Raw genomic sequence first — 19,263 nt, 5'->3', positions numbered from 1 at the left:
CTCCTCCAAGAACATGAGCACAGCTTCCTGCCACCAGGATGGGAATTCAAATAGGTAGCTTCTACTGTGCTAAGAAATTGAAATTAACTGCAATTTAGCATCCATGCCTTATTCTAAAATATATCAGCTTTCAGTCAATGCCAGAGTTCCAAAATAGTTACATCAGCCATATTCTACCAGTAAAATTGTTGTTTAGGTGAGGTGAGAGACTTCTTCTGCTTTCTACTCTACCTATTTTCCAGAATCTTGTCTTTGGCTTTTGACATTCTGATTATAGTGTGTCTTGGTGTGAGTATCTTTGAGTTTATTCTAGTTGAGTTCTGGGAGCTTTTTGGATTTACAGATTTACGTCTTTTGGCAAATTTATAAGTTTTTAAAATTATTTCTTCCTATATTATTTTTCCTCCTTACACACTTTGGTCTCTTGATGGTTTTTCTTAGGTCCTTTAGGCTCTGTTTATTTTTCTTCATTATTTTTTCTTTCTATTTCTCAGAATAAATAATTCCAATTGTTTTGTCTTCAAGTTCACTGATTATTTCTTCTGTGTGTTCAGACTCTGCTATTGGATCCCTCTAGTAATTCTTTCTTTTAGTTATGGTATATTTCAGCCTCAGAATTTCTATGTGATTTCCTTTCTACTACTGTGGTAACATATACATTACATAAAATTTTCCATTTTTATCATTTTAATGATTTTAAGTGTATAGTTCCCTAATATTAAGTACTTTCACCTGTTTTGTGATTATCATTTCTATTGATTACCAGAACTTATCATTCCAAAGAGAAACACTGTGCTCATTACACAATAACTTCCCATTCCTCCCTCTCTCCAACTGTACTTTCTAGTTTTTCCTACTTTTTTCTTTTCTACTTTTTATTTCTCCTTTCTTTTTCTATAAATTTGTCTACTCTATGTACTCCATGGAAGTGGAACAACATTTTCTCTTTTGTGTCTCCTTTTCACTTAGCATAATGTTTTCCAGCTTCTTCCTTTTTGTAAAATGTATCAGAATTTCATTGCTTTTTAAGACTGAATTTAAGACTCTGTTGGGTCTCTCTCTCCCCCCCCCCCCCCCCACACACACATACACACAAATATTTTATCTATTCCTCTACTGATAAAAAATTTGGGTTTCTTTCACATTTAGCTTTGTGAAAAATGTTGCTATAAACATTGGTGTACTATTATATGTTTAAACCCCTGCATTTGATTATTTTGGGTGTATACTGAGAAGATAAAATAATAGATTATGTAGTCATTCCATGTTTAATTTTTTTGAGGAACCTCCAAACTTTTCCACAGTGAATGTTTACTTTTATTTCATTTCATTCAATGATACTTTCATTTCATTCAATGATACTTTTTTATCATTTTATCTCTTTATTAATATTTGTATTATTTTCTTGATTTATTTTATTCTTTGTCTATGCATTTTTTAAGCTATTTTAGTATTTTTTAAATAGTTGTTTTATAGTCTTCATATAATTAATCCAAAGTATAAACTTCCTTAGGCATGGCTTCTAGTTATTTATTTTGTTCCTTTAAATGAGCTGTACTTTCCTGCTTCTTTGTATTTCTTGTGATTTTTGTAGTTGTTGTTGAAAACTGGGCATAATAATATTATGTGGTAACTATGGAAATCAGATAGTCCCCTTTTCCTGGAGTTGTTTTTTGACTGCTGAAGGCTTTAGTGGTCTATTTGTTTAGTGTCTTGACAGCGTATTTGACCATGTATTTTTGTAAAGACTCTTCCTTGTGTGATCACTGAAGTATCCATTCCTGGTATTCAGTTAGAGTTTTCACAGAGATTTCCTTGAACTCCAGTATTTAAAGAACAGAAACAAAACAAACAAGCAAACAACGAAACAACTGAAAATACATCTCCCAGTCTGTGCTTATTGGATCTGTGCTAGGAAACTCCTTCAGTTCTTAGCTAGGTTTGCACAGAGCCAAAGGAAAAACCTGAGGTAAAAATCTTAGGTTATTTTTGTACTTTTCTGAAGGTAGGTCTTCCCCTATACATGTGTATGGCTTTCTAAGTTCCCCCACATAGAAGATGTGGGCATCTTGATTTCTTAGAAGATTTTCTCCCCAGGTTGTTTTTTTGTTTTGTTTTGTTTTTATTTTTGTTTCCCGGTTCTTTGGTTATTTTATGCCTCAGGCATCTCCAGGTTGTTACTTGGTTTGCAGTGTTTTTGAGCAATGTTCACTGCTTTTCCAGTCTGAGTTCCCAGTTAGACAAAACAGAAACAAGTACCTTGCTTCAGCTGTTCATGTGGCACACAGAAAGTTGAGAACAGACGTACACAGTAATTGTAGAATAAGATCTGCTGTGCTCTCTCAAAAAGGCCCAGCACTGGAATGTAGACTCCTTTGTTCAAGACTGCTACTGGGTTGAGAAAAGGGTTTGGGCAAGGGCAAGTAAATATATCACAAATCTTTCCTATGTTTCTTGATTCAGTATTTGATTAATTGCTGTAAACTTTTGACCGTTTTCCAGAGTTCTGAAAAAGTTGCTTCTGACATTTTTTTTCTTATTTGTCAATATTTCTGTGGGATGATAAGAGCTTGGAGCTGCCTGCTCCACCATTATGCAGCACTATAAACTGAGGTTTTAGTTTATTTCTTTTACAAAAATGACTACCAAGTCTTCTGATTTTATGTCTACATCCATTTTGATTGGCTACTCTCAAAGTAAGAAAGAATTTTGAACTAGAAATTTACCTACAAATTAAATCTTGATCTAACTCTTCTTTATCTTTTCTTTTTCTTTATTTTTTTTTAAGATGGAGTCCCCAGGTTGGAGTGCAGTGGTGTGATCTCTGCCCTCTGCAACCTTTGCCTCCTGGGTTCAACTGATTCTCCTGCCTCATCCTCCTGAGCAGCTGGGATTACAGGCACCCACCAACATGTGCAGCTGATTTTTTTTGTATTGTTAGTAGAGATGGAGTTTCACCATGTTGGCCAGGCTGGTCTTGATCTACTGACCTCAAGTGATCTGTCCTCCTTGGCTTCCCAAAGTGCTGGGATTACAGGCATGAGTCACCGTGCCCAGCCCTAACTCTTCTTTTTCTAACTCTAAGTATATTTTAGCAGAATGCTCATGTGGCTTTTCAACAATATATTCAATAAGTAAATCACTAAAGAAATCAACATTTGAACTACACAAACTAATTTTTGTAATGGAATTTTATCGGGGGAACCCGCTCCCAATATTTCAACGTAGGTTCTTTCTATTTTCCATAAATGTTGGCCAGCTGAGAAATAAAGATAAAGACTACAAAGAAAGGAATGTTACAGCTGGGCCACCGGGGGTGACATCACATATTGGTAGGCCCATGATGCCCGCCTGAGCCTGAAACCAGAAAGTTTTTTTATTAAGGGTTTAGGGGGTGTAAGAACAGGGAGTAGATCACATGCTTCAAGGGCAAAAAGGAGAACTACTGATAAGGGTCTATGTTCAGCGGTGCATGTATTGTCTTGATAAACATCTTAAACTACAGAAAACAGGATTTGAGAGCAGAGAAGCAGTCTGACCATAAATTTACCAGGGCGGAGTTTTTCCCCATCCTAGTAAGCCTGAAGGTACTGCAGGAGACCAGGGCATATCTCAATCCTTATCTCAACCACATCAGACAGACACTCCCAGAGCAACCATTTATAGACCTCCCCCCAAGAATGTATTCCTTTCCCAGGGTATTAATATTCATATTCCTTGCTAGAAAAAGAATTTAAAGATATCTCTCCTACTTGCACGTCTGTTTATAGCTCTCTGTAAGCAGAAAAATGTGGTTCTTTTTGCCCAACCCCACAGGCAATCAGACCTTATGGTTGTCTTCTCTTGTTCCCTAAAAATCGCTGTCATTCTGTTCTTTTTCAAGGTGCACTGATTTCATATTGTTCAAACACATATTTTACAATCAATTTGTACAGTTAACACAATTATCACAGTGGTCCTGAGGTGATGTACATCCTCAGCTTACGAAGATAACAGGATTAAGAGATTAAAGTAAAGACAGATGTAAGGAATTATAAAAGTATTATTTGGGAACTGATAAATGTCCATATTAAAATGAAATCTTCACAATTTATGTTCATCTGCCATGGCTCCAGCCAGTCCCTCCATTCAGGGTCCCTGAATTCCCACAACAGAATTTGAACCTTCACTAGTATTATTTTAAGGCAATAATCTGTACCCTTCATATAATATTAAGCTTAAGCCGGGCGCGGTGGCTCACGCCTGTAATCCCAGCACTTTGGGAGGCCGAGGCGGGCGGATCACGAGGTCAGGAGATCGAGACCATCCTGGCTAACACGGTGAAACCCCGTCTCTACTAAAAATGCAAAAAATTAGCCGGGCGAGGCGGCGGGTGCCTGTAGTCCCAGCTACTCGGGAGGCTGAGGCAGGAGAATGGCATGAACCCGGGAGGCGGAGCTTGCAGTGAGCCGAGATCGCGCCATTGCACTCCAGCCTGGGCGACTAAGCGAGACTCTTGTCTCAAAAAAAAAAAAAAAAAAAAAAAAAAAAAAAAATTAAGCTTATTCATGGGTTCCAAATTATTATAGTACAGAAATCAGCACAGACTAAATCTGTCCTGTCACTTGTCTTTAATCAACCTAAGAATAATTTTTATATTTTTAAATTATTGAAAAAATCAAAATAAAAATACTATGTTATGACATGTAACATTAAATGAGATTCAAATTTCAGTGTTTATAAAGAAAGTTTTATTGAATCACATCCACATCTATTTGCTTATGTGTTGTATATGGTTGGTTTTATGCTACAATAGCATAATGGAGTAGATTTGACAGAGAATCTACAAACCTAAAATGTCTATTTTCTAGTCTTTCACACAAAATGTTTTCCAGTTCGTTTTAGTAAAACACATAATCAACAACCTAAGAAATAATTTCAATTTTATGAATCTTGAAAGCTTTCTTCTGCTTTAGCATTAGTCATTAGCTAGAAGACTAATGTTACTTTTAGAAATTTCAGCTACTACAGGTTTTATCAGGTAATAATATATTTTTTTTTCAATTCAGTGTTTGATACTTTTAGCACATTTACCCTACTAGTTCAGTTGAAAATAAAGACAATGTTTCTTATACATGTCTAACACAAAAGTATTTCTGGATGGTTTTTCCTAGGACTTAAATTTCTCAATAATATTAACCATTCCTTACTAAAGTTTGTCAACTTCAAGGACTAATTCTGAACTTGACGTTCTTTCCTCTAATTGAGTCAGAGAAAACGGGAAATTTCCTTCACCATTAAAAACTCTCTTAAATCAGAGTATCTTACATTTATATATTATTCAATTGATAAGTATGTGAATTAGAGTACTTTAAATTTTTACAGTGAAATCTTATGTTATGTTGAAAGACAACTTATAAACACATAATATCTAAGTTTGGGAAACATCATTGGTTTGGATGACATCTGTAAGAATGCTTTCAACAACACTGTCAACTAATGCAAACTGATGTAGAGTGAGCTCTTCTGAAAATAATTCAGAAATGAATTTCCAGCTATTTCTCACCAACCATAATTTTTTAGAAGGTCTGCATCTACAAGTTAGGCAATTTTGTATGATCTTTGGGATTAATCTATTTTTAAGAGATTATTATAAGTAGACTAAACCTCCAGTTAAATAATTTATTATTTATATGTAAATATTTAACTAGATAATCACTTTTTTCTCTCCTGTCATTACTGCACCAGTCAACTTCATTAAAGGAAGTTTGGTGTTTTAAAACAAAACTGTTTCAGAAATTTCTGCTTTATTACTGGCAATTGTCAAGAAAATTTTAGATAAAATAGAATCCACATTCTCTAAAAATTCATTAGTCACCATTTTTGGGTGACAATATTTGACATTCTTTCCTGGCTGCTTGGTCCATCTGTTGAATCTCTTTATAAAACCTCCTTGGATTCCAGAGGCAAATATGCTGACGTTGAAACTATATCACAAAGTTGCAAGTTCAGCTAATTTTGAAAAATTTATCACTGCACTAGCTAGCCACCTTATTAAATTTTTCCCATTACTTTTTGTTTTTACAAATGGATCTTGATCTCTATATTTGAGTATAATATTCCTGAAAATTATTTAATAACTTTATTGACCAATGATTTCTTGATTGATATTTTATCCATAAGAAGTACCTTACTTGTAAGGATTTTTTAAATCACAGCGGCCATTTTATGCATATATGGAATTTATACAGTTATCGCTTACTTTCAAATGATGCTTTATCTACAGTTGGATCATTTTGCCTGGGAGACATAAACTAAACTAACTTTACTTACAGGTGGGAAAAATTTATCTGGTATAAATCCTTTTATTTGAGTATCTAAATATGCCTTTAACAATAAACTTGTCCCTTACATAGTTTCATGTTCAGCTTGGTTTTCATCTCAATTTAATAACTATCCCAGTAACAACATCCTATAAAATTTAACAGGAGAAATCAATGTGCATTTCCTGGTGGGTACTGTGAGTTGTCTAGTTTAATAATTATATGTTTAGTCATTTAACTCTCATGGCACACAGGTAATACTAATTATTAGCATTTCTTACATCAAAATGCTTATCCAAAGCATTTGTTAAACCCTTCTTTTACCTGGTCCCTTTTATGCTTCCTTTTGCTTTTATTTTCAGTAGTATATGAATCATCTTATAAGACACTATACTATGCTTTAAAAACCACTTTATTTTCTAAGAGAAGTAAGCATACTTATATCAGGTACAAAAGCTTCAGTGTTCATCCTTGTGAGCTGGTGAGGAAGATGTGGGATTACTGGTGTTACATAGAGAAAACACCTTTGACAAAGCTGAAGACATTTTTGTCAGCATTTTAGATCCTTGTTTGGAGACATCAGACTTGGGAGTTTCTGTGGACAAAGTAAACAAGAAGAATGATATCTTTATTTTTGGATGCTGAGGTCAAATACCTTGCCTAAGGTCATATGAGTAAAAGGTGGCCCAGCTGGTAATAGGGTCCAGATTTTCTGACTCTCATGACATCATTATGCCTACTGTACTATAAGACTTCTTTAGTCAAGTATGCAAAAGTCCATTTCTCTTTTCTCAGCAGAACACTCTCTGAAAATGTCTAATGAGTTAAATGCGAAAGTAACTTTCAACTATACACAGTGTGGACACCTATTTCAGAATGCTCAAGAGAAAGTAGAAGCACATTAAAAATACTATAAATTCTCACCTACTTTAAATTTTCCATTGACTGACCCCAAGTGATTATTTATGTCATGGAAAATAGGATTGTGTAGGTAATGAGAGAGTTCCTATTTGGATTTTTTTGCACCATTTATTCAGCATGAGGTTTTAAAGAATATAATCATCTCAGTTTAACAAAATTATTATTTTATACATAAAGAAATAATTGTATATGTAAAGAAATAATCATTTATGTGCTTTTCTGATACTTCATAAGTTGTGATAGGGCTACTAAAATCCTGTATTTTCTTGATTGTAGTACATGACACTCAAAAGTTATAAATTTTAATATAAAACTTTAATTCCCAGCTTCTTTTGAAAAAATGGAAGAACTAGGAACAATCTAGCATGCCAATGATTGTAGCTGAGTAGCAGCTGCCTCCTTCAAAGACAGCATGCCATCTCCCATGAGTCACACACCCCTTCTCAACCTGCTGCTGTTGTTTATGGTACCTACCTTGCTCTTATAACCATTTGAGTGTGTAGACAGTGATGATGTTGCATGAGATTGGGATTTGAAACGTAGCTCTGCTGCTTGTTAGCTGTGGGATAACCTGGGATAACGTATTGTCATTTTTCTTTTTAATGATTCTCACTTTTTTTCTTTAAATAAAATGGGAATAGCTAGGGCCTGATATATTTTAGTTATATTATCTATTGTCCCTTTGGTGTAAAGATAGAGAACTACATAATTAACTGAAAATTGGTATTTATACAAACAGTAAGAATATTATTTCAATCCCATTTTGATAATATGCAAGGGGAGAGTCACTCATTTCCAGACAGTAATAAAAAATTCTAAACTCAAAATGATGCAGTTGAGAGTTTAATTACACCAGTTGTTAAAATAGTACATTTTGTACCTGAAGTGACTTCCTTTGAGGGATTTGCACTGCCAAGAACATCCTTGGATCTTTCAAAGATGGTGATAAACTGCCAAGGTAAATTGAAATACAAACTGAGTCTTTCACTGGAAACTAAACACTAAATATACCCATAAATCCTCAAATCCACTAGATATACCTATAAATACCATTACAGTATCTTACATAAAATATATCTGTGCTCTGCAATCTCAAAGAATTGTTCAATAAGGCTGAGGCTCATAATTTTTGGAAAGTAAGATGCCTAAGATTGACACTTGTTATGAATGCAGGCTTTGGCTAGCACTAAATGAGGGTCAATGGTTCAGCCATATTAACTCATGAAAAATCTCAGCTCTATCTGCCTCCTCTATCCTTTGACTGAATTGAAAAAAGTTAAAAATTCTTTTCTGAAAAAAGATGTAATAGTAAGGGGAGAAAAAAGGATGTTCACTTTGTAACCCCAAATTTTCTTTTATTGAAATCTTAGCCACTGCAGAGTCTGGAGCAATAAAGTGACTCTGTGGACCTGGTTGTGCTGGGATTGTGTCTCCAGTACTAGCTTTACTCTGTAGACCTTTATCAATTTTGAATGCAAGAGCAGCAATTGTCCCAGAGAGGCATAAAGTAGCCTGGGACAGGTGGTGGGGTTTCAGCTATTCTGAAACTATTCTAAAATGGTAGATTTGAAGGGTACCAGAATTCTGTAGCTATTCTAAAATGTCATCTGTTAAAAATCAATAAAACAAGGCTTAAATACATGTAACATAAGAGGAATGCGCAGTGTCTATATCAGGTAAAAAGCAACAGATACTATTACAAGAGTTTTACCATAGTTCCTCCAAGACGACTTAAGGGTGCTCACATATTAAGCTATTGGAAACAAGATAACTGAGGAATAAAATGGGGCAGAGACAATGTAAAGTGCTGATTCTCAGTTGTGTATCCATAAGTTTAACCAACTAAAGATAAAAAATAAATGAAAAATAATGGACAGCTGTATGTATACTGAATATGTATAGACTTATTGTTCTTGTCATTATTCCCTAAATAATATAGCATAAGAACTATTTACATAATATTTACATTGTGTCAGGTATGATAAGTAATCTAGAAATAATTTAGAATATATGGGAGGATGTGTGTAGGTTATATGCAAATATACCATTTTATATAAGGACCTTGAGTACCCCTGAATTTTGATATCTTTTGGGATTCCTGGAATCAATCCCCTACAGCTATGAGGGGATGACAGTACTTAAGTTATGCTGAAAACGTGTATCTGTTTGTTAGATACAAGAGTGCTTACCCTTACTTAATGGAGCATTGTTAAAATCATGACTTTAAAGTTTTTAATCTAAAAATTTCAAAACCTTGGCTATGTCGGAGTTGGCATCTTTTGACCTTTTCCTTGAAAGCTGTAGATATTGTCTTTGTTTTTTGTATGTTGAATCATTTTGGAATGTATCCTGCACATTATATGTAAGTAGTCAGATTTTTGGTCCTTTCAAAATCCTGTAGAGGATGTGTGTGTGTGTGCGCGTGTTTTTTTATTTTGGTAGGTAATTGACTCATTATGTTCAGATCACACATCCTAGCCTGCCTCTCATGGCTGTGGTTTCAATTTAATTTCTGTTTTCAAAATTTTTGTAGCTTTGAGTATCCTTATGTATGCACTACTGTTAAGAATGCAGTTCAAGTTCTCGAAGACTTTTGTCTTTGTAACTTCAGGTAATTTCCAAATATGTACAATTCAGAGGGGGCATTATAAACAGATTTTTGAGGTTCCCCTTTTTGTGATTTTCCTCAATGCCTGTCTCTCATTAGCCCCCTTTTCTAGTTCTATGGCTAAAATGCTGTGGCTTTAGCCTCTGTGTATGTGCTGTTTCTAGTTTATATCTGCATCTACCACTAAGAGTAAAGTGACAAGAGAAAGCAGAGAAAAGCACAACAGGCTCAATCAATACTCCTTAGTCTACTGAGGACCCTTTCCCTATTGGTCAGAGAAGAATTTTCTTTCAGAGTTTTAAGTGGTACCTCAGCGGCCTCTGCTGCTACTGCCATGCAGCTTCACGAGGGGACCTTGCCTTGAGGCAGGACCAAGGAGGGAGAGAAAGTGGGGATTCTCCCCAGATTCTCCATGTCACGGGAATCTCCTAAGCGGTAAGAAAACAATGGTTTCTCTAGGAGCTATATTCTATCCAGTTGATCTATGCAATTCCAGGATTTGAGTTTCCCTGAGTCTTAGAGGATGTGCAAATAAAATAACAAAACCCAGGAAACTCACAATGGCATCGGCCATTCTTTGAGTTTTGATTCCCCTGCCTAACTCTTGTTATTTATTTTTCAGAATCCTCGGTAGTTACCCACAGTGTTTAGTTGTAATCACTGAGAGAGGTAAGATGGAGCCTGCCTACTCCACCTTACCCAGAACTGGATTAGATAACAACTTTACCCATAATTTTACCATGGAAAAGGTAGCAAAGAGGGAAGGAACAAAAGCAGAAGGAGTCCAGATTAGCCAGAAATTCCACTTGACACACTGAGTGTCAACAGGTTCTTAGATTAGAGCTTCAGCATTTCCCTTCTGTTGCCATATAATTTTACTGTAAATTATACTGTAAATTTACATATATGCAAGTTATATGTAAAGTGTGGCCAAAATGGAGCCTGAGGTAGTTAAATAAATACTTATATTCACAAATGAGGATTAGCTTCAGTGGGTGATAAATCCAGTATCTTTGAACATTTAAAAAAATATATCTTAAGTGTAAGTTATAAGATTTTAAAAGTTGGTTCTGAAAATTGTACTATATTGCGATATGAGAAGTAACTCCATAATTGATAGCTTATGTTGTATGTGGGGGTGGAAGGACCCACTTGAAGGGTGATTAAACTGAACCAAGAAAGAAACAATCTGATTAAAAAACACAGACGAAGATGTGTAGCTTCATTTCTCATTGGAAACTTTATAAGAAAGATTTATAAAGAGGAAATTTTCTTGGCTCACACTGGGGAGTAGGTGGGCTTTGTGGAAAGTTGCCGGTAAAGAAGTAATGTTTAGGAATACAGAAAAATAGAATTAGCACTCACTTCCTGCAAGCCATGCCCCTCCCATGTTTGAAGCTTCTGTTTTCTCCCCACCTCCCCAAGTTTCTCACTTGAGTCTACTCATCCTAGGTAGGGCCGAGTAATTCACTCCCTCTAGTGTTTTGCTAGAGACTGTACTAACAGAGCTAATAAACAGAATTGTACTTAGATGCTAGGGAGAACCAGTATATTACTTTGTGCACCTAAACAAGAAATGATGACTTAACCCAAAGGATTTTGTCAACATATTTTAGTATACCAGGGACAGGCCTCAACTAGGAAGAGGGAGAGGGTGTAAGAAATTGTGAATAGGAGAATGCTTTCTGATATCCTTCAAATCATACCACACAGTCCCTGACTGAACTATGAAAACTGAGTTGTTCTTAACTAGATCCTAATATATACCAATTAAGGCTAATTAAAAATACTTACCTTAACACTGCTTGCATGCTCTGGCTTTTGTTCCTGAGAACTTTCTGTAGAGATTAAAAAAAAGTAAAATAGTCTCTTTCTGAGGCATATATATTTGTTGACACAAATCTGATCATATTACTTATTTTTCACCAAAGAATCATATAATTTAAGCAGGTCGAAGAAGTTGTTATTTTAAATGTATAAGCAATTGGGAACAACACTGAAGTAAGTGAGAGCCCTAGAATGTTGGGGCATGTCTTAGCCCTTCAGTTAGAAATTTAGAAATTATGAAAGATGAAATGTAACATAGTGGGAGAGGCAAGCTCTGTAACTTAGTAGCTATACATCTATGCGCAACTATTCAATCCCTATAAGCCTGTTTGTTTACCTGTGAAATGAGGGATTACTCTATAGATGATTCTTAAAAGCCCTTCCAGGTCTACCACTTTCTTTACATACCTACTTAAAAGCAGCTTATTAGAATAAAGAGGAGAGTACGGGTATTATTAAATAGTAACTTCTGGGAGAATCAGGAGAGCTTCGAGGTAATGCTCAGAGGAAATTTGGTGGAGTCTATAGAACCAAAAGTTGTCTGAGTTCCAGGGGAGGTCAATATATTAGTGAAATAAATTCAGGCAAGGAGGTAGAAATGACACTGTGAGAGAAGCTTCTCAAGAACCCACTGCAAGGGAAGCAGCTAACCTGCTAAGAAGGCAGAAACCCTGTATTTAAATCTTAGCTTCATTGCTTAAAGCTGTGTGAACACTGAACATCTAACTTCTCTGACTCTGTTTTCTCATACATAGTACGTGAATGAGACTGTCTTCCTTGGCTATAGATATCATATAAGAAAAAACTATGCATTTTATATAGCTACACTCATCACGAGCCAACACAAGCAATAACTATCTAAAGTACCCTTTGGGCCAATATGGGTTCTAAAAAAAAGTAACAGTAAAATCTCAATCAGCTCAAATATGAGAAGTGATTAAAATATCTGACAAAATTGGTTAGATTTCATTGTTGGTTGATAATCTTCCTAAAAAGCACCTAAATATATATTGCACATAATTGAACAGATTTTATTTTAAATGAATGAGAACATTTGGGTTTACTACAAGGGCAATGATTCCAAACACAAGTTTTTAAGTTTCTAAGGCATATGGGCTTCCAACTCCCCAGAAAAACTAGGAAGTTGTTTTGATGAAGAGGCATAAAAAATTTCCTGATATTTATGGGGCCCCAATTTTTGGATTTAAGTTATTTGAGATTTTATTGTATATATGAATTAGGAATGAATATATCTGGCCTTGATCTTTCCACTTAATTTCAGACTTAAATATCCAATTGCTTATGTGACATCTCAACTTGAATGTCTAAAGGATACCTCAATCTTAACGTAACCAAAAGAAAGAATTCTTGTACTCCTCCTTCACCTTTGGTTGATCCAATAGTCTCTCCTATCTCATTAAATCCCTGTATCTACTATAAACAAAGTAGTGTTTTAGGCTCTTGGTGATACAGCTGTTAACAGACAGAAATCTCCACCTTTATGAAGCTTACATTCTAGAGAGACAGTCAAAAAAACAATTAAAATACACACTATAACAGAAAGTGCTATCCAGTAAAGCAAAGAACTGGGATAGGTAGTGCACTGATCAGAATTAAGTTGCAGTTTCAGAGTGTGGCCAGAGAAGACCTGAGAAAGTGACATTTGGGCCAAGATCTGAAAGTAAGGAATGAGCAATGCAGATATAGGGGAAAGAGTACAGGAGGATCAGCAAATCCAAGGGCCATTAATATATAAAGTGTTTGAGGAACAGCAAGGAGGTTAGTGTGATTGGAATGAATTGAGCCAGAAAGAAAAAGAGGAGTACCTTAGAGGGGGAATAAGATGTTAGGGTGATGCCCAGATGATGTAGGGGTTTGTAAGCCATTGTGATGACTTGAGATTTTGTTCTAAATGAGATGGGAAGTACAGTCATGCATTGCTTAACATGGTTACATTCTGAGAAATGCCTCGTTAGGTGATTGCATCATTGTGTGAACATCATAGGATGTACTTACACAAACCTAGATGCTATAGCCTACTATACACCTAAGCTATATGGTGTGGTATGTCTTCTAGGCTAAACCTGTACAGAATGTTATGACACTGTATACTGGAGGCAACTGTAACACAATGGTAAGTATTTGTGTATCTAAACATAGACAAAGTACAGTAGAAATACAGTATTATAATCATATGGGACCACTATTTTATACTGGTCCATCATTGGCCAAAACATCACTATGTGACACATGACTTTACTTATTAATGTCTGGAATTATCTTGTTTAAGTCTTTACTCCTGGGATGGGACTTCCTACTCCGAGTTAAAGTGTAAATTCCATGAGAGCAAAACCTTTGTCAGTCTTGTTCAGACATGGAATCTCAGGATACAAAGAAAACACTCAGCAAATCTTTGGATGAATGAGTAAGTAAATGATTTAGTTGAACATCTGTGATATTACTAAAGGATATAAGTACTAAGCAAGATCACCAAAATGAAGTTGGAAAAAGCATATTAAAACACTGAATTTAGAGGCAGGAGACGTGGGATGCAGATGGAACTTTTGTTTATATAGAGATTCACCGGATACATGTGCAGGATTATTACTTGGATATATTGCATAATGGTGAGGTTGGGCTTTTAGTGACCTATCACCTGAATAGTGAATATTATACCCAATAGGTAATTTTTCAGCAGTCACCCCCCTCCTCCCTTTTGGTGTGCCACGTCTGTTACATTGGTCTGTTTTGGACTCTGTTTTTGACTCAGAGGAATGTCGGATGGGTCACTGCCTCACCCTCAGCTTGAGTTTCCTCATCTATGAAATGAGTATGGTTGTATGAAACAGTTTCTGTTGGCATCTAGCAAAGTATAATTCCACAATTCAGACATTATAGGAGTGGTTTTTGTGAAATCTATGATATGGTCACTGAATTCTGGCATACTTAATGTTATTTTATGGATTATCTTAATAAAAATGATTTTCACTTTCAAATTGGGAGAATATGTTGAATTGGTTGCATGTTTGAAATAGTAATGATAAACTTGTGGTTTGACTTTCAATGTGACTTTATAGCAAACATGACACTCTACATCTTATATATGCTATTATTGTTAGAACCATATTGATCCTCCCTCTAAAGTCTTGACAATTAGAGAACCTAAAAGTCGTTACAAATTTTCTAAGGAGCCAGTACTATTAAGGATTGAATAAAAAAAAAAATAGAAAAATGAAAAAAAAAAGTGAGGTACATCCTAGCCAGATTTTAATATGAGGGAATAAATTTAGCTTTAAAAAGAGGCATAATCCTTCAAAGAAATAATTAAATTCTAGTAGCATGGATTCTGGCTCAGATAGAAACTGCTGTTACAATACTCTCTATTTTGTAGATATTTCACAGGAGTATGGTAAATGTGAATTCATGTCACTCCGTATACTTGATACCACAATCAGTGATAAAATCTTAACGGTAATTTAGGCAAGGCAAAGTATTTAACTCATTTTAACACCTGAATGAGGTAATACTGGATCATTTTCTAAAGTAGATAAACTCATAGAAAAAATAAAGCCTGTATTAACTTCAAGTTTGATAACTAAAAAAAAAAAACCACACACACATCAAAATAGTAGACATTTATCTTTGAACACTTCCTAATTTAAGAAAAAAGAGTCCAACCTTCTAATATTTTAGCACTTGGGTCTGGGCAACAATCTTCATCCTCACTAAAATAAAAGAAAAAGAACATCATTTAGGGTGAATTTGATAAATGAAGAAGTTACTGATTAAGCAAAAGAACAGTTAGTCTTCATATGGAAAGAAAGCTTAAATAATATACTATTCTCTGAGATTCCAAATCAAATAAAAATGATTTCTGATTGACTTTTTCCCCTACTTTTAAAATTGTGGTTATACATACATTAAATTTACAATTTTAACCATTTTAAGTGTACAGTTCTATAGCATTAAGTACATTTGCAGTGTTGTGCAACCATCACAACCATCCAGCTCCAGAACTTTTTTCATCTTTCTCAACTGAAACTCTATACCAATTAAACATTAAAACCTAATTTCCATCTCTCCCCATCCCCTGGGAACCACTATTCTACTTTCTGTCTCTATGATTTTGACTATGCTAGGGACTTCATATGAGAATCATGAAATGTCCTTTTGTGCTGACCTATCCCAATTAGCAAAATATATTTGAAAGTTCATACATCCAGTAGTATGTGCCATAATATCTTTCTTTTTTAAGGCTGAATAGCATTCCATTGAATATTTATAACACATTTTGCTTGTTTATTCATCTATCGATAGACATTGGGATTGCTTCCACCATTTGTCTATGGTGAATAACGGTGTAGAAATATCTGTTTTGGTCCCTGCTTTTAAGTATTTTGAGTATGTACACAGAAGGAGAATTGCTTGATCGTAGGGTAAGTCTATATTTAATTTTTGAGAACCCGCCCAATACTGTTTTCCACAGTGTCTACACCATTGAAATTTCCACCATTGATGCATAAGGGTTTCAATTCTTGACATCCTTACCAGTACTTGTTTTCTTTGCCTTTACTTCTTTTTTCCCTCCCTCCTTCCGTCCCTCCCTCCCTTCTTTAGTTATCTTAATGTGTTGAAAGTGGAATCTTGTGATTGTGATTTGCATTTCCCTAATGATTAGGGAAATGATTGAAAATCATTTTATGTGCCTCTTAGCCATTTGTATATTTTCTTAGAGAACTGTCTAAGTCCTTTGCACATTTTTAATTGGGTTGTTTTATCATTGTTGAGTCACAGGAATTATTTACATATTCTGAATCTTAATTATTTACTATATATATAATTTGCAAATATTTTCTCCCATTCCATGGGTTGACTTTTCACTTCATTGATGGTGTCCTTTGAAGCACAAAAGTTTTAATCATAATGAAGCACAATATACCTATTTTTCTTTTTCTTTCCTGTGCTTTGATTTCATAACAACAACAACAACAACAACAAACACTGTTAAATCCAATGTCATGAGGCCTTTCTCCCATGTCTTCTGACAAAAGTTTTTCTAGCTCTTATGTTTAGATCTCTGACTCATTTTGAGTTAATTTTTGTATGTGGCGTAAGGTAAGGGTTCACCTTCATTTTTGTTTGTTTTTTGCATGTGAGTATCTATTTCCATCACCACCTGTGGAAAAGGCCATCCCTTCCCTCATTAAATTGTCTTCGTACCCTTGGTAAAAATCATTTGACCATATATGGAAGGGTTTATTTCTGGGTTCTTTATTCCATTTCTTTGCTTTATAAGTCTGTCTTTATGTAAGTATCACACTGTTTGATTACGGTAGCTTTGTAGTAAGATTTGAAATCAGTAAATAAGACATCTGCATCTTTGTTCTATATTAAGATTTTTTGCCTATTAAGGGTCTCTTGAGAAACCAATGAACTTTAGGATAAATTTTGTATTTCTGCAAAAAAAAATTATTGGTATTTTGATAAGGATTCCATTGATTCTATGGATTACTTTGAGTAGAATTAACATTTTAACAATATTGTCTTCTAATCTATAAACATGAGGTGTCTTTCTACTTATTTGCGTTCTCTTTAATTTCTTATAGCAATATTGAAAGTACAAGTCTTTCAGTTCCTTGGTTAAAGGTATCCCTAAGTATTTTATTCTGTTTGTTATTAATATAAATGGATTTTCCCCTTAAATTATTTTTAAATTTGTTTTCCCCTCAATTTAAATTGTTTTCTCCTTAATTATTTTTAGATTGCTCATTGTAATTATACAGAATGCAGCTATCTTTTCTGTGTTGATTTTATATCTGGTAACTTTGCTGAATTAATTCATTATTACAACATTTTTTATGTGTTCTTCAGGGGTTTCTACATTATGACCATGTCATCTATAAACAATAATTTTTCTGCTCATCCAATTAGAATGCCTTTCCCTTTCTTCTTGCCTAATTTTTCTGACTAGCATTTTCAGTACTGTGTTAAATAGAAGTGGCAAAAGTAGTCATTGTTTTTTGTTTGTCCCTGATCTCAGAGAAAATACTTCATTTCTTCACCACTGAGATAGATATTAGATACAGCTAATATCTACAATATTAGCTGTAGATGTTTCATTTATGACCTTAACAATGCTGAAGTAATTTCCTTCTCTTCCTGCTGTGCTGAGTCCTTTTATCCATGTAAAAGATTTAACTTTTGTCAAACGGTTTTCCTGCATCATTTGAGATTGACAGGTGTGTGTGTGTGTACGTGTGTGTTTCCCTTTCATTCTGTTAATGTGATGTATTACATTGATTTTTGTTGTTGTTGTTGTTGTTGTTGTTGTTGTTGTTTTTGAGACAGGGTCTCATTCTGTCACCCAGGCTGGAGCGAAGTGGTGTGATCACAGCTCACTGCAGCCTACCTCAACTTCCTATTCTCAATAAATCCACCTGCTTCAGCCTCCTTCGTAGCTGGGACCACAGGTGCACACCACCATGTCTGGCTATTTTTTGTATTTTTTTTGGAGAGATGGGGTTTCGCCATGTTGCCCAGGTTGGTCTCAAATTGTCGGGCTTGAGAAATCTGCCCATCTTAACTTCTCAAAGTGCTGGGATTACAGGCGTGAGTCACTGTGCCTGGCCTATTGATTGGTTTTTTGTGTTGAAACTTGTTTGCATTCCTGGGATAAAACCGACTTGGTCATGATCTATAAACCTTTTAATATACTGATGAATTTGGTTAGCTAATACCGTGTTGAAGATTTTTGCATCAATATTCATCAGTAATATTGTTCTGTAGTGTTTTATTGCTGTCTTTGGTCTTGGCAATAATGTAATGCTGGCATCATGACTTTGGAAGTGTTTCCTCTTTTCAATTGTTTTGAAAAGTCTGAGGGGGGTTAGAGTTAATTCTTTGAAATTTGTGACATCCACCAATGAAAGTATCTATCTGGTCATGAGCTTTTCTTTCTTAGGAGGTTTTTCAGTTACTGATTCAATTTCTTTACTATTTCTAAATTTGTTCACTCTAATTTAGCATAATTCAGTCTTTACAAGCTGTATATTTCTAGGAATTTATCCATTTCATCTAGATTATCCAATTTGTTGGCATACAATTATTCATAGTACCCTCTTTTAATCCTTTTATTTCTATAAACTCAGTTGCTATTTTACCTGTTTCATTTATGATTTTAACTGAGTCTTCTCTTTCTTTCCTTAGGTAATCTAGCTGAAGACTTGTCAATTTCATTGATTTTTTTTTTTTTTAAATGAACCAACTCTTAGTTTTCTTGATTTTCTCTACTTTTTTTATTGTCTATTTTATTCCTGGTCTAATCTTTATTATTTTCTTCCACTTAATACCTTTCAGTTTGTTCTTTCTCTAGTTGCTTAAGGTATAAAGTTGTTGGTATAAGATCTTTCTTATTTGATTTATTTATGACTATAAATTTTCTTCTTAACATTGTTTTTGTTGTATTCCTTAAATTTTGGTGAGTTTGGTAAGTTCCCTTATTATTTCTTCTTTGACCCATAAGCTGATACTATATTGTTTAATTTTCACATTTTTAAGGGTGTTTTGGTTTTTCCTTCTGCTATTGATTTCTAGCTTTATCCCACT

The 19,263-nt window shown here is 34.7% G+C and overlaps 1 protein-coding gene across 1 annotated transcript in view; it reads right to left on the bottom strand.

Moving 5' to 3' along the window:
* Positions 1-6,760: 6,760 nt before the first annotated feature.
* The window catches only part of FSIP2 (fibrous sheath interacting protein 2), a 97,956-nt gene continuing 85,453 nt past the window's right edge, over positions 6,761-19,263 (bottom strand). The window contains exons 21-24 of the mRNA XM_077957301.1: positions 15,337-15,383; positions 11,626-11,669; positions 8,104-8,173; positions 6,761-6,897 (exon numbers count right to left, since the gene is read on the bottom strand). Of these exons, the coding sequence (XP_077813427.1) occupies positions 6,761-6,897; positions 8,104-8,173; positions 11,626-11,669; positions 15,337-15,383 (298 nt within the window). The remainder of the gene's footprint in view (positions 6,898-8,103; positions 8,174-11,625; positions 11,670-15,336; positions 15,384-19,263) is intronic.

This window comes from Macaca mulatta, chromosome 12 (genome assembly GCF_049350105.2).
Source record: "Macaca mulatta isolate MMU2019108-1 chromosome 12, T2T-MMU8v2.0, whole genome shotgun sequence".
Taxonomy (NCBI): domain Eukaryota; kingdom Metazoa; phylum Chordata; class Mammalia; order Primates; family Cercopithecidae; genus Macaca; species Macaca mulatta.
The sequence above is the reverse complement of the archived record's forward strand: the minus strand, read 5'-3'. Positions and strand labels throughout refer to the sequence as shown.